The sequence below is a fragment of the Brassica napus genome, chromosome A6 (genome assembly GCF_020379485.1).
Source record: "Brassica napus cultivar Da-Ae chromosome A6, Da-Ae, whole genome shotgun sequence".
Lineage (NCBI taxonomy): Eukaryota > Viridiplantae > Streptophyta > Magnoliopsida > Brassicales > Brassicaceae > Brassica > Brassica napus.
The window spans coordinates 5,570,032-5,583,784 of NC_063439.1; the positions used below are offsets into that span (position 1 = coordinate 5,570,032).

Consider the following 13,753-nt stretch of genomic DNA (forward strand, 5'->3'; position numbering starts at 1 on the left):
AAAAGAGATCTAGAACGCCATCAAGTCACGACACCTAGGAGCTGATCGTGTAAGGGAGGCGAGACTTCAGACGTTGATGACAGAGTTTGATAGGTTGAAGATGGATGATGCAGATACGGTCGATGACTTCGCGGGGAAGATATCGGGCCTATCATCCAAAGCAACCTCATTGGGAGAAAACATAGAAGAATCCAAGATGGTCAAGAAGTTCTTGAAGGGTCTTCCAAGACACAAGTATATCCAGATCGTAGCATCACTTGAGCAAGTCCTAGATCTCAACTCGACGGGGTTTGAAGACATAGTTGGAAGGCTTAAGGCGTACGAGGAGCGTGTAGGAGAAGAAACTCAGAAAGAAGACCAAGGGAAGCTGATGTTTTCGAACAATGAAGAGCATAGTCAGAGGGGCTATGAGAATTCCCGTGGTAGAGGAAGAGGACGGAACGGTAGAGGCAGAGGTCGAGGTAGGTCACACAACCAAAACCGTGCGTCACACACCGAAGATAACAACTCGGAAAAGAATCGCTCAAAGCTGATATGTTGGAGATGTGACAAGCCTGGTCACTACGCAACTGTCTGTCCCGAGAAGTCAGAGAAGGATCAAGAAACCAACCTAAACGAGACAGAAGAGGCCGATGCACTCTATGTACACGAGGTGGTATTTTTGAACGAAGATAAGGTGATTCCGAAGAATCTTGATATCAACAAAGGCGATACAAGTGTCTGGTATTTGGATAATGGAGCGAGCAATCACATGACAGGGAATAAGGAGTTCTTTTCGAGTTTGAATCTCAACACCAAAGGGAAGGTGAAGTTTGGTGATGGATCGTGTGTTGGCATTGTAGGAAAGGGTGTGGTTACTTTTGTGTGCAAGACTGGAGAGAAGAAGGCACTCAAGGACATATACTACATACCCGATCTGAAGCACAATATATTGAGTCTTGGGCAAGCAACAGAGAACGGATGTGAGGTTAACATGAAAGATGTCTACTTAACGCTCACAGATTCGCATGGAAGGTTGCTAGTTCGTGTGACAAGATCTCCAAACCGTCTCTACAAGACCCCTATGGAGATAAGCTACCCGGAATGTTTACATGTCAGGGACGATGATGCTACATGGAGGTGGCATGCTCGACAAGGACATATATGCAATGGAGTGATGAACATGGTAAGAAAGGAGATGGTCGTAGGAATGCAGAGTGTAACACACGAAGAAGGCGTGTGTGACACATGTCTCACAAGGAAGCAAACGATACACTCATTCCCAAGTGTAACACACGAAGAAGGCGTGTGTGACACATGTTTCGCAGGGAAGCAAATCAGAGATTCATTCCCGACTAAGGCCATGGTTTGTACATCAAAGCCATTAGGATTATTGCTTGGAGATTTGTGTGGAATAAGTGCACCACCAACGCCAGCAGATAATGGTGAGGCATTCTATCGGTTCAAAAGATTTCATACCGATAGAGGAGGAGAGCGTGCCTCAGCTATGTTCAATCTAGGTTGCACCGATAGAGGAGGAGAGGTTGCCTCAGATGTGTTCAATCTAGGATGCACTGATAGAGGAGGAGAGATTGCCTCAGATGAGTTCAACCTATCTTGTGAAGAAGATTGGGTTGAAGCTATGGAAGACGAGTTGGAGTCTATCACAAGAAACAAGATATGGGAGCTTGTAGATAGATCGACTGGTTCTGAGAAGAAAGGAGAAGATGATCGAGTTTGTGTGTTACACAAGACGTTGCATGTGTTACGCCAGGCACCCAGAGCATGGAGTGTGAAACTTGATCAGGTTCTCAAGGAGATGAGATTTGAGAAGTGCACGAAGGAACCATTAGTGTACTGCAAGACTCAAGGAGGAGACGTCTTGATCATAGCCATCTACGTTGATGATCTATTTGTGACAGGAACTTCGCTTAAGGTGATTAGGCAATTCAAGGAGGAGATGTCTAAGAAGTTCGAGATGTCAGATCTAGGTAAGCTAACGTACTATCTTGGCATAGACTTGAGATAAAGCAGAGTACGTATCTGAAGAGCTAAGTAGAAGAAATCAAAGTCTGCAGCTTGAGGAGGTAACATGAAAACATTAGAAACTTGAGGGTAAACCAACTTTTTACTCCCATTTTGTGTACTCTTCGTTTTTGTAATAATGCACACATGAAACATTTTGGCTTCAAATTAATAAAGACAAATAGCTTCTCCTTTCCCACTCCATAATTTACTCCAAAAATGGAGTGGAAAATGGAGTATGAACAAAAAATAAAAAATCTCTCCATTTATAGAGTAATCACTTTTTTGTTACTTCACTATTCTATTTTCCACTCCATTTTGCAGTAAATTATGGAGTGGGGACGGAGATGCTCTTAATACATTTTCATTAATTAGGTGTTTATTAGTGCCGTCATGATCTATTAAAATTCTCGCACGTTCTATCTTTAATCATCTTATTATTGTTTTGAAAAAGAATGCAAAAATATTTAGGTTTGTAACATAATATATCTCTTGGTATAAATTAGGAACGAGCTATTTAAAAAAAAAAAACATGTATCCCTTTCATTATGCATGCAATTGCCGCTATTTATATATTTAACAATGTACAATATTATAACAAAATTCATTTCTAGTATGCTACTTAATAAAAAGTTGGAAAGGAACAATATCAAGCACATGCGAACCAAGTTCAAACAATTCACAGGTATATATATCTAGCTACTAATGTACATACTAACATTTAATAATTCGCTAATGAATGCTTTGTAAGAAAGGGTCAAAGACTCAAAAGTGTTGATCATAATTAATTAGTAACTGAGGATCTGGCCACGATCAGCGTTAAACGTGTCATACAATTAATTTTGTCCTAATACAATTAAAACCCTTAAAGAAAAGAAAGCAACATGCCGAACATATAAAGTTTATCAAAATGCACGAGGAACTATAATGAGATCAAACCACTACCAACCGACTTCCCGTTGATACGTGTTTACCGATGATTCTGGTCATTGTTTTTAGTGATTTACTGTAAATGACAGCAGTACTTGTCCATGGTGGGAAGTCGATCCAATTGAAGAGTAAACAATATTAAACTTAAAATATTTCTTAGGGATATTTCTAATATGCTTAATTAATCATAAAATCTGGGAAGAAATATATTGAATGTAAATCTTTAGTCAAAAATAATATATATATATTTTGAGTGTACGTCACAGAGAACGATGTTTGTCGACGGTCGACTCAACATATATATGTATATTGAGTCGACAGTTGAGAACGGTACTTGGTAGTTTCGAGTAAGCTAGCGGAACACACCGGATGGGTAGTTGATACGAAGCTAGTTTGTAAACATGTGATCTAGATAATTTTGGTTGAGTCCAGTTTGTATGTCGACTTTTGGACGACTGCTTCAGGTTTGATTTATATATATATTTCTTGGAAATAAACTTACACCATGTGAAACAATTTCAAAATCGCATATCTAGTTGGTTAAAAAATGAAACTGTTATTTTAGTAAAACTTTACATTGTCTACTTAAAAGTGAACCATACATTTATCTTGCATGACTCGTGAGGGAGGGAAAATATATTTGGATACTGGAAGGTTTTTCTGAAAACAATTTAGAAATGTATAGAACGTGCTCATCCTATACGTAGCATAGCGAAAGAAAAACAATTTTGGCTTTACTCCAATTTGAAGATCTTCAACTAATCTAATCTATGATTCTTTGTCTCTTATGTCTCCTACTTATTCATTGGGATTAAAGTGCTGGGATGATTTTGTTCCTCAAACATGTAGTTTCCAACGCTTCTGTCTGTTCCTATATTTTAATGAATGAGAGTGTGTGTGATGTTTCTCTAATTTCCAATGGGTGAGGAAATCGAATCCTTCTTAATTAAGTTATGTTCAAAACTTGATATTAACAAGTGTGTTATCCAAAAAAAAATCTACTTCTTGGACTAAAACTTTTATGTTTATAATTTATATTCTTTGAATAATTTTCATATTTGTGGTGAAAATATTTCTTTGTATATAATTATATTTAGTAGTTTTTAATTAACTGTAAATCTTAATTTAAGAAAGTGAAATTTATTTTAGCATATGCACTTAATATTTATATTATTAAACAATCTAATACATTTTACAATCATTTAAAAGTTTTAGATATTTTAAAAGTTAATGTTATAAAGGTTTCTAATTTCTTTTCCAATTCTAAGTTTTTCCTAAGGAAAAAAAAACTGATTGGGTGATAAAAAAAGGTGTAATGATTTTCTAAAGGCTCACCTAATCCCAAAGTGTAAATTTTCATAAAAAAGGCGCCCCACTGACCATTTTTTTCTTCTCTCACAGTTCGAAAACGGAGACGAAGGGCATCGGCGGCGATCTTCAACGGCCCTATCGATCTCCGATTGCCAAACTCGAATCTACAATAATAAGAAAAATCTTCGAAAATCCAAAAATCGCTATCGTGTGTGTTTCCAAACTTCTTGGGTCTTTCTTCAACCATCACGTCCAGATCTCATGATTCATCGTCCGATCTCGTGGCGGTTCCGTAAACCTTGATGCAACGACCTCATGCTCGTTCCAGGTTGAAAATCAAATCCGATATGGATCCTCTCCGCCTTCATACTCAACCTGGCCAACGACCATCGCTCGCCAAATCCAAGTGTAAACCGAAGAAATCGATTATCCTCATAACCGTCGGTTCAGCCGCAATCGCTTTAATTATATTCTTCGTTTGCTATACATTTTTACTCTCCGGGAGGAATCGGAGAGTTTCGCTCCGTTACAGCGTCGTGATCGACGGCGGGAGCTCGGGGACCCGAGTCCACGTGTTCGGGTACCGGATTGACTCCGGAAACCCGGTTTTCGATTTTATCGGAGATGACGGTTACGCTAGCTTGAAGCTGAGTCCTGGTTTGTCTTCGTACGCTGGTGATCCGGAGGGAGCGAGCGTGTCGGTGGCGGAGCTTGTGGAGTTCGCGAAAGGTAGAGTTCCCAAGGGGAAGTTGAAGGAGTGTGAGATTAGGTTGATGGCTACCGCTGGGATGAGGTTGCTTGACGTTAGTGTTCAGGAACGGATTCTTGAAGTTGCCAGAAGAGTTCTTAGATCTTCTGGGTTTAAGTTCCGTGACGAATTGGCCTCGGTTATCTCCGGTTAGTGTTTTGATGCTTAAGATTAAAAAAAAAAAAAAGGGTGTTTTTCACTTATTTGAAGGGAACCTAAACCTTGTAAATAGTCTCTCCCAGCACGAATGGAATCCCGGTGGTGGAAGTTACAGCCGCGACCCCTTTACCACCAGAGCTGACTGGTTCTGGTTTTGATGCTTAAGATTAGAGCTAGATTGATCAGTGTCATTGACAATATGCTGCACTGTTCGAGTGTTTGGTTGAGATGTTGTTGTTATTAGTATTGGACTTGTTTGAATAAGTGCTGATGCTGGGAATATTTTTTTTTGTAGGATCTGATGAAGGTATATATGCTTGGGTTGTTGCGAATCATGCACTTGGTTCTCTAGGAGGTGATCCGTTGCAAACAACGGGGATTGTTGAACTTGGTGGGGCTTCTACTCAGGTTTTGGTCTCCTTCCCTTCAGATTTGTTAGACTTAGAATAGAGAACAACTGTGTTGTAAGATATTCTCTCCGTTTCATAAAGATAGATTTTTGTTAGTGTTTTTTTACATATAATAAAACACATTAGATCACTATAATGAATATATTATTTTCTGTAGTTTTTAATTTTCAATAATTTTTAACAGATAGTAATTTAATATAATCAATTAAATTTTTTAAAGATCACAATTTTTCCATAGAAAATACAAAAAGTCTATCCTTATGAAATTATTTTTTTTCTTTCTAAAACATCTAACTTAATGAAACCGAAAGAGTAATTGATCGTAAGCTATGACTGTTTTGTGCATTCGTTTAGGTGACATTTGTGTCAAGTGAGCATGTGCCTTCTGAGTTCTTGCGTACGATAACTTATGGTAACGTTTCATACAGAATCTACAGCCACAGCTTCCTCAACCTTGGACAGGTAACTTCTTAGAGCAGACCGTTTGTCTTTTGAGCACTTTACATCCTTTTTAGAGTTTTGTGTTTGGGAACAGTATGTAACTGTGTCCCTGTTTGCTGCTTGTTGATCTAAGAGTATACATTTCCTCTTGTAGAACATGCAACATTAAACAAATGATTTTATCCCTTTTGAAATTTGAATGTTGACGGTGCTGTTAACTTGTGTTGCCTTGTAGGATGCAGCTCATGAAAAACTATGGGAGTCACTCAACAGCTTAGGTTGGTTGTTGATAATTCTGTAAAGTAATCACTGGTTGACTGCACTTGAAATTTTTGTAGAGTTAATAGTTGCAGCTTTGAATTTAGGCATATTGAAATAGGCTTCTTTCCCCCTCTAAGTTCATACAGTGTTTGAATCATTGCAGCTGCAAACTCTACAGAAAAAGGAATAGTGACTGATCCTTGTACTCCAAAAGGATACATCCTCGACAAAAACTCTACTGTGGAAGGAATAGTCTTACCTGAAGAAAGCAAATTTACAGACTCACTTCAAGCTGCTGGTAATTTCTCAAAGTGCCGATCAGCTGCATTCAACATCTTACAGGAAGGAAAAGGTAAAGAGCGTTATTGGCACAGCTGAATATCATTCCTCGTGTCAGTTTTCTTTATATCTAACGAGTTTACTTTTGAGTACAGAGAAATGTCATTATAAGCATTGCTCTATTGGATCAACATTCACACCTAATCTTCGAGGAAGTTTTTTGGCTACAGAGAATTTCTTCCACACCTCAAAGGTATATACAATTGTTTGTGAACGTCAATATTTTATCTGTGTTTGTGGAGATTTATTTAATGTTGATAATATTTTTCTTGGCTGAATCAGTTTTTTGGGTTGAGAGAAAAAGATTGGCTATCTGCAATGATTTCAGCTGGAGAGAGTTTTTGTGGAGATGATTGGTCGAAGTTGAAAGTGAAGCATCCAACATTCAAAGACGAGAGTTTGCTTCGGTATTGTTTCTCATCAGCATATATAGTCTCAATGCTTCACGACAGTCTTGGTGTTGCTCTTGATGATCAAAGGTTAAAAAACTTACTACACAATTATTTTGGCTTTGGGTTTCGTTAAATAAACTATGTTATGTTTTTTTGTCTGCAGAGTCGAGTTTGCAAGTGAAGCAGGAGAGAAAGGCATACCACTAGATTGGGCATTAGGAGCGTTTATACTAAACACTGCAACAGCCATTTCTGATAACAGTGGTAAATCTAGAAAAATTCTTCTTGAGTAACGTAGCCAAATACAAAATATATGATATTAGTTACAATGAAAAATATTGTTTCAAAAGTAAATGATAATCATATATTTGTATTCACGTTTACTCGTCTTTTAACATTACAAGTCTTCATTGTTCTCTTTTTAAGTTAGGTACATGTTAAAATATTGGAAACCAAGTTGATTCAGAGTGGGAGGTTTTTTTCAATGTATTGTATGAGTTTTCAACATTTTTTACATAAATGACAACTCATTTCCTTTCAAGGTAGATCTCACTAAAAACACATCTGTGAACAGATTCATAACTAAACACATGAAGAAAAATGGTGAATCAGTACTCTGCAGATAAGTGTCTACAAATAATCTTGATGTGTTACTGTAATCAATGAAACGTGATAACTAATATCGTCCATTCATGCCCTATCTTGTAAGTTGTAATAGATATTTCCTCTATACCAGAGTTTGTCCATAGGTATTTCCTGTAAATAAAGCCAAAATGGAAATAGGCATTTGTTCGTTAGAAATAGATCTGGACCACGTGTGAATGTAGACGTATGCGGTTCGGTGTTTACTCACGTTTTTTTTTTTAAATGACCCGACAAGCTAACCCGACCTGAGTAAGTAATGTTAGTTGTACTTTTTGAGAGTTTTTAAATAGTAGCTCCAATGACCAACTTCTTCTCCACTACGACAAAAAAAAACTGTAGACTGAGAGTAGCTACGAGACGAGCTTCATCGGCGGCTGTCTTCAAACGGCCGTTTTCGAACTCCGGTTTCTCACCGATTATAATTAACTCAGGTTATAAAATCTAGCACGAAGAAAAGTCGTATTCACAAAAGAAAAAGAAAAAAAACGAATTATGCTTATTGCGTTACGTTTTTTTGCATACGCTAAGATCTCATTATCAGCTCATCAGTTTTCGTTACGACTACTTTAAACGTTGTTACAAAACAATCTCATTACCGTTTTCAGGTTCGAAAACAAAAAATAATGAAACCGGAGATAAAGGAGATCAAGGATACTCTCAGGGTTCAGATGCTACCTGTCCACCACAAATCTTCGACGACCTACGTTTTCACCACTAAGTCCGAGTCAAAGCCCACGAAACCGATTCTCCTGCTAGTCCTCGGCCTCTTCCTTTCCGTCGCCATCACGCTGGCGTTTCTATTTGTTCTTTATATGATTGTCTTCTCCGGATGGAATCTGAGAAGCTCGTTCCGTTACAGCGTAGTCATCGACGCCGGGAGCTCCGGGTCACGAGCTCATGTGTTCCGGTACTGGTTCGAATCTGGTAAACCGGTTTTCGACTTTGGTGAGGAGAACTACGCAAGCTTGAAGCTGAGTCCTGGTTTGTCTTCGTACGCTGATAACCCGCAAGGAGCGAGCGTGTCGGTGAAGGAGCTTGTGGAGTTCGCGAAAGGGAGAGTTCCTAAAGATGTGTTGAAGAAGAGTGAGATTAGGTTGATGGCTACGGCTGGAATGAGATTGCTTGATGTTAGCGTTCAGGAACAGATTCTTGAAGTTACGAGATGTGTTCTTAGATCCTCTGGGTTTAAGTTTCAAGACGAATGGGCTTCGGTTATCTCCGGTTAGTGTTTTTGGAATATAGGAGAGTGTAACTGTTGTTGTTGGTATTGTTTAGATCTATGTTTTGAGGTTTTTTTTTTAATATATTAGCTTAGTTAATCGATATATATTGGAAAATTTATGCAGGATTTGATGAAGGGATGTATGCTTGGGTGGTTGCGAACTATGCACTCGGTTCTCTAGGAGGTGATCCGTTGCATACAACGGGGATCGTTGAACTCGGTGGGGCTTCTGCTCAGGTTTATTCTCTGCCCTCTCAGATTTGGTATTAGTGAGACATCAATCATATGTGTGGTAAATGGTCAACAATGATAATTGTTTGTGCATTTGTTTAGGTGACATTTGTGTCAAGTGAGACTGCACCTCCTGGGTTCTCGCGTACGATATCCTATGGAGGCGTTTCTTACAAAATCTACAGTCACAGCTTCCTCCACTATGGACAGGTAGCTTCTGAGAGCCGAGAATATTACAACTTGTTGATAAGGGTATCTATAAGAAAAAGGATTAGTATCCTTTCCTTTATTAATTTTCAAGAAGTTATCACTACTTGGTGGGCGTGGGCTTATCGGTCCACCTCTGGTATTAGTCGGAAGGTATTCCAAACTCGGATCAGGCAGTGTAGTGCTTTTGAGATAGTGCACTCTGTAGCAATAAGTGCGTTTTTCCTAGGGCCAACGAATCAACCGACATGGCATATCAAAAAAAAAAGTTAAAAGTTTTGTTGCCTTTTCAGGATGAAGCACAGGAAGAGATATTGAAATCACTCCAGAACTCAGGTTAGTTGTTGATAAACCTAAAAGTGATGAGTTGTCTACAGAACTTGAAGATTTTGTTAAGTAAGCTTCTTCCCCCCCCCCCCCCCCCCCCCCCCCCCCCCCAAAACTCAATACATTGTTTCAATCCTTTGCAGCTGCAAGCAAAGATGGAATAGTTACTGATCCTTGTACTCCAAAAGGATACATTTACGACAACAACTCAGTTCAAGCTGCTGGTAATTACTCAGCATGTAGATCCGCTACATTGGTAAAGTTGCAAGACGGAAAGGGTAAGAGCATTATATATATAGCTACATATTGCTGCTCGGTGTCAACTGTCTTCTTCATCTCTTACGGATTCACCTTTGCCGTGTCTGTGTTTTTTTTTGTTGTGTACAGAGAATTGTGCTTATGCGCATTGTTCCATTGGCTCAACATTCACACCTGATCTCCAAGGAAAGTTTTTAGCTACAGAAAATTTCTATCACACCTCCAAGGTAATGATATTATCCCCTAAATTCATATTGGTCCACATCAAAATTTGTGGAGAATATATTTGAACATAAAGACATTATGTTTCTATCTGAAACAGTTCTTTGGGTTGGACGAGAAGGATTGGCTGTCTGAAATGATTTCAGCTGGAAAGAGTTTCTGTGGAGAAGAATGGTCGAAGTTGAAAGAGAAGTACCCAACAACTAAAGAAAAATATTTGGATGGATATTGCTTCTCATCTGCATATATCATCTCATTGCTTCACGACAGCCTTGGTTTTGCTCTTGATGATGAAAGGTACTATATGTAACTGCACAAACTCATCAAGAACAGTTAGATCATTCTGGTTTTGATCATCAAAAACTATGTTTGTTTTGTGTGCAGAATCGAGTTTGCCAATAAAGCAGGAGAAAAAGGAATAGCACTAGATTGGGCATTGGGAGCATTTATACTAAACACTGACACAACCATTTCTGCTTACAATGGTAGATCTAGAAAAATGCTTGGCTGAAGTTACGTATATCAAATACATAATACTATGTAAGATATTTTCATGTGTTCCAATAAAACATGCAAGTTATGTGTATTTAACGTTAAGCTGTTTGTTGTTGTTTCTTTTTGTGAAATAAGTTTAGCTACTCCTTATAATTGTGTATGGGATTTTCAAAGCTTTTACGTTAAGAGCGTCTGTTTTCATTCAGCATCCTTGTGGACCGTGTCAGATTATAATATGTAGAAATAGTAGACGTGACCATGTCTTTACCTTATTGAATCTTTCCTGATTGAAGACTTGACTATTTCTATAACAAAACATTCAATAATTTTCAAAACATGCAAGTAGGACTATACAATAAATATACTCGACAAGTTTGTAGCTGAACATTTACAGTCACGGACGTTAATATGTTTTAAAAAAGAAAGATGCGAGTTTTATAATATTCTTCAAACCAAGTGTTACTTAGTAAAACAAAAAATGTTTTACTTATTTTAATGAATCATCTAATACTTATTCTTGGTAGTTGAGTTGAACTTGTATCTTGCCTTTAACCTTATCCATTCTAATACAGCTATCATTTAAAAATGTTTACTAGACTACTGAAACAACAGATTATTATTCTACTAAAATAATATTCAACATGTATACTTTTAAATAAAAAGAAAAAAAGATGAACACAATGTAAAAAATAGCTAATCAAACAAAAGTTCTAAATTATATTTTAAAAATGCATTTTGTTCAAGCAAAATAAAATCGAAAAGACATAAAATGATGACAGTGAAAGGTTTTGTTATGAACTCATCTTCGGATTAAAATAAGAAAATGATTATATGATGTATGCTTCGAGTTATTTGACTGAGTTTTTTCTACTTTGAATAAAACAACTTGTATTTGTATGTATGTTCTTGTATATTCTCTATTTCCTACCTAAATCGTGATATATACTGTTAATGATTCATTAAACAAAAACTAAGGTCTATGAGCCGTTCAGACATCGTGATCTCTCTTTCTGTCCTTCTCCATGTCTTGCTATAAAAAAAAGCTGTTCTCCATTTGCTTATTTCATGGGAAAAATCTTTATAAAACATTCTGTCTTCCCCACAAGTCCTTGGCGTCTCTGCTAACTTTCCTCCCGATTTTTCTGCTCTTAAATCAAGGACGAGATAGCTTACCCTTCACGCTATAAACACACCTTTTCCCGATTTTTGTCCAGTTTATTTGTTGTAAAAAAAACTAAGATATGAGTGAACACATGTTGGTATATGTCGATCGAGTGATGCGGCCAGTTCTCGCGGAGCCGTCTAGCCTCACGGTGAAGGAGGATAATGCAGTTTATGTCTACGATGGAGATACTTTTGCTACGGAGATGTGGTCGGCGGAGTGTCGTATTTGCCAGGAGGAATCCGCTATTATGAATCTCGAGAGCCCGTGTGCTTGTAATGGCAGCCTCAAGGTACTTTGTTCACTTTCTTTTGTTCATGTTCTTAGACCATCTCCAACTTAAACCTACTTTTGTTTCTATAAGTAACTCCATTATAAGATAATCCATTGGAGCAAAAATATTCTATAAAAATTACTGTATAATAGAATTACGCTATTTTAGAGAGAATTAGTTTGGGTTGGAGAGACCTTACTATGAAACTATGATTATCCATGAAAGAGCTAAAAAGAATGTAGGTTTTTAACAGTATGCTCACAGAAAATGTGTTCAACGTTGGTGCAATGAAAAGGGAAACACTATATGCGAGATTTGTAATCAGGTATTTTATACGATTTTCTCCTCTGTTTTTATCTTTGAGGAGTAGACTGAGACCTGATGAATCTATACCAGAAAATAAATCTTAGGTACATTAGATAGGACATTGCAGATATATTCAGATTACAACTATTTTTCTTTAGTTTTTTTTTAAACCTGAATTCAACTCAAAATTAATGCATTAACTGGAAAGATACTATGTAAAGTTTAAAATCTAACGCCCTTTTAACTTTGTATTATCCAGTCATACCAAGCTGGATATACCTCTCCTCCACCTCCACTCAGGTCTGAAGAGACTACTATTGACATTGGGTAATGATCAGTCTCATAACACTATTGTATATGTCTTATAATTGGTCTGACTACATAATGTGTTTGTTTGTAGTGGAGGATGGACAATCTCAGGTTTGGATTTAGATGATCCACACCTCATGGCAATAGCAGAAGCTGAACGTCAGATTTTAGAGTCTGAGTATGATGATCATACAGCTCCTGATACCAGTCTTGCTGCATTTTTCCGCATATCTGCCCTAATTGTAAGCCTTCTCCACAAGTTTCAATTATTTACTGACTTGTAAACTCTATAATAACATCCCTTTCTTGCTTTTTTTTTTTTTTTTTGCAGTTGATGACTCTTCTATTACGGTGCGCATTGACTATACCAGATTATGCAGATGGTGAAGATGAGGACACTTCTTCAATACTTTCTGTAAGTTGAATCTCAAGTTTCTATAGTAGACTATGCAAGTTTCAACTCCAAAACCACAAAACTAAAAATCTCTTTGTAGCTTTTCTTACTCCGAGCTGCCACTTTTCTTCTTCCTTGCTACATCATGGCATCAGCCATTAGTATCTTACATCGGCGAAGGCAAAGACAGGTTAGCTTTTTAGACACACTTGCAACAAAACTTTTCTTATCATTTCGACACAGGATTTTTTTTTGGTAAGCAAAAAAGTAAATTTGCGTTATCATGTTTTTTTTTCCATTTCCCAATTTTTTTTTGTTGATTAGCAAATACTTGCGGAACCGCATTGCCATTCCGCAAAGTTACCAATCAGAGCCAATGGTTTACTTTAAACAAAAATTGATTGAACAGGAAGCAGTGGCTTTGGCAACCAGGTTTGCATTGGTGCTCAGCTCACGTCAGCCTAGAGCCATGATTAATTACTTGTCCATGGAGCCTTGATTAACTTTTTGATGGAAACTATTGAATTCAAACTTTGTTAACTACAAGACAACCACTAGGTCTACATGAAGTTCCTTCTGAATCGGCTTTATCACAAGTTAAAAGCTCAAGGAAGGAGTGTCCTAGCTTAGTGCAGAGCTTCTTCTTTTCTTAAGTAAACGAATCTAATAAACATTATGTGTAAGTATAGTTCAGAGTTTCGGATCT

At 37.5% G+C, this 13,753-nt stretch overlaps 3 protein-coding genes across 5 annotated transcripts; all 3 read left to right on the forward strand.

Moving 5' to 3' along the window:
- The first annotated feature begins 4,287 nt into the window (after positions 1-4,287).
- On the forward strand, positions 4,288-7,536 carry LOC106346488 (probable apyrase 4). Its single transcript, XM_013785834.3, has 8 exons — positions 4,288-5,142; positions 5,448-5,560; positions 5,917-6,024; positions 6,239-6,281; positions 6,428-6,616; positions 6,699-6,796; positions 6,886-7,082; positions 7,159-7,536. Exons 1-8 carry the CDS (start codon positions 4,548-4,550, stop codon positions 7,286-7,288), a joined length of 1,473 nt encoding a protein of 490 aa, XP_013641288.2. The 5' UTR covers positions 4,288-4,547; the 3' UTR covers positions 7,289-7,536.
- Positions 7,537-7,906: 370 nt separating this feature from the next.
- Positions 7,907-10,807, forward strand: LOC106346487 (probable apyrase 5). 3 transcript variants are annotated; one of them, XM_013785833.3, is made up of 9 exons: positions 7,907-8,071; positions 8,246-8,861; positions 8,987-9,099; positions 9,196-9,303; positions 9,594-9,636; positions 9,771-9,905; positions 10,015-10,112; positions 10,208-10,404; positions 10,492-10,807. In XM_013785833.3, the coding sequence occupies exons 2-9, from the start codon at positions 8,264-8,266 to the stop codon at positions 10,616-10,618; spliced, it is 1,419 nt and encodes a 472-aa protein (XP_013641287.2). In that variant the 5' UTR covers positions 7,907-8,071; positions 8,246-8,263; the 3' UTR covers positions 10,619-10,807. The 3 variants fall into 3 exon arrangements, with proteins under 3 accessions (XP_013641287.2, XP_048638227.1, XP_022576435.2); XM_048782270.1 differs by lacking the exon at positions 7,907-8,071 and adding an exon at positions 8,077-8,143; XM_022720714.2 differs by lacking the exon at positions 7,907-8,071 and having other exon boundaries at positions 8,079-8,861.
- Positions 10,808-10,998: 191 nt separating this feature from the next.
- Positions 10,999-13,712, forward strand: BNAA06G09040D. Its single transcript, XM_013785831.3, has 7 exons — positions 10,999-12,056; positions 12,292-12,363; positions 12,604-12,671; positions 12,745-12,895; positions 12,985-13,068; positions 13,148-13,237; positions 13,457-13,712. Exons 1-7 carry the CDS (start codon positions 11,844-11,846, stop codon positions 13,544-13,546), a joined length of 768 nt encoding a protein of 255 aa, XP_013641285.2. The 5' UTR covers positions 10,999-11,843; the 3' UTR covers positions 13,547-13,712.
- Positions 13,713-13,753: the final 41 nt, after the last annotated feature.

Excerpts from the sequence above, each read along its gene's own strand:
- BNAA06G09040D (XM_013785831.3), top strand. The coding sequence starts at position 11,844 with ATGAGTGAACACATGTTGGTATATGTCGATCGAGTGATGCGGCCAGTT. Across the intron at positions 12,057-12,291 it reads CTTGTAATGGCAGCCTCAAG|TATGCTCACAGAAAATGTGT; the intron begins GTACTTTGTTCA and ends GGTTTTTAACAG. Across the intron at positions 12,672-12,744 it reads GAGACTACTATTGACATTGG|TGGAGGATGGACAATCTCAG; the intron begins GTAATGATCAGT and ends GTTTGTTTGTAG.
- LOC106346487 (XM_013785833.3), top strand. The coding sequence starts at position 8,264 with ATGAAACCGGAGATAAAGGAGATCAAGGATACTCTCAGGGTTCAGATG. Across the intron at positions 8,862-8,986 it reads ATGGGCTTCGGTTATCTCCG|GATTTGATGAAGGGATGTAT; the intron begins GTTAGTGTTTTT and ends AAATTTATGCAG. Across the intron at positions 9,637-9,770 it reads GAAATCACTCCAGAACTCAG|CTGCAAGCAAAGATGGAATA; the intron begins GTTAGTTGTTGA and ends AATCCTTTGCAG.
- LOC106346488 (XM_013785834.3), top strand. The coding sequence starts at position 4,548 with ATGCAACGACCTCATGCTCGTTCCAGGTTGAAAATCAAATCCGATATG. Across the intron at positions 5,143-5,447 it reads ATTGGCCTCGGTTATCTCCG|GATCTGATGAAGGTATATAT; the intron begins GTTAGTGTTTTG and ends TTTTTTTTGTAG. Across the intron at positions 6,282-6,427 it reads GGAGTCACTCAACAGCTTAG|CTGCAAACTCTACAGAAAAA; the intron begins GTTGGTTGTTGA and ends GAATCATTGCAG.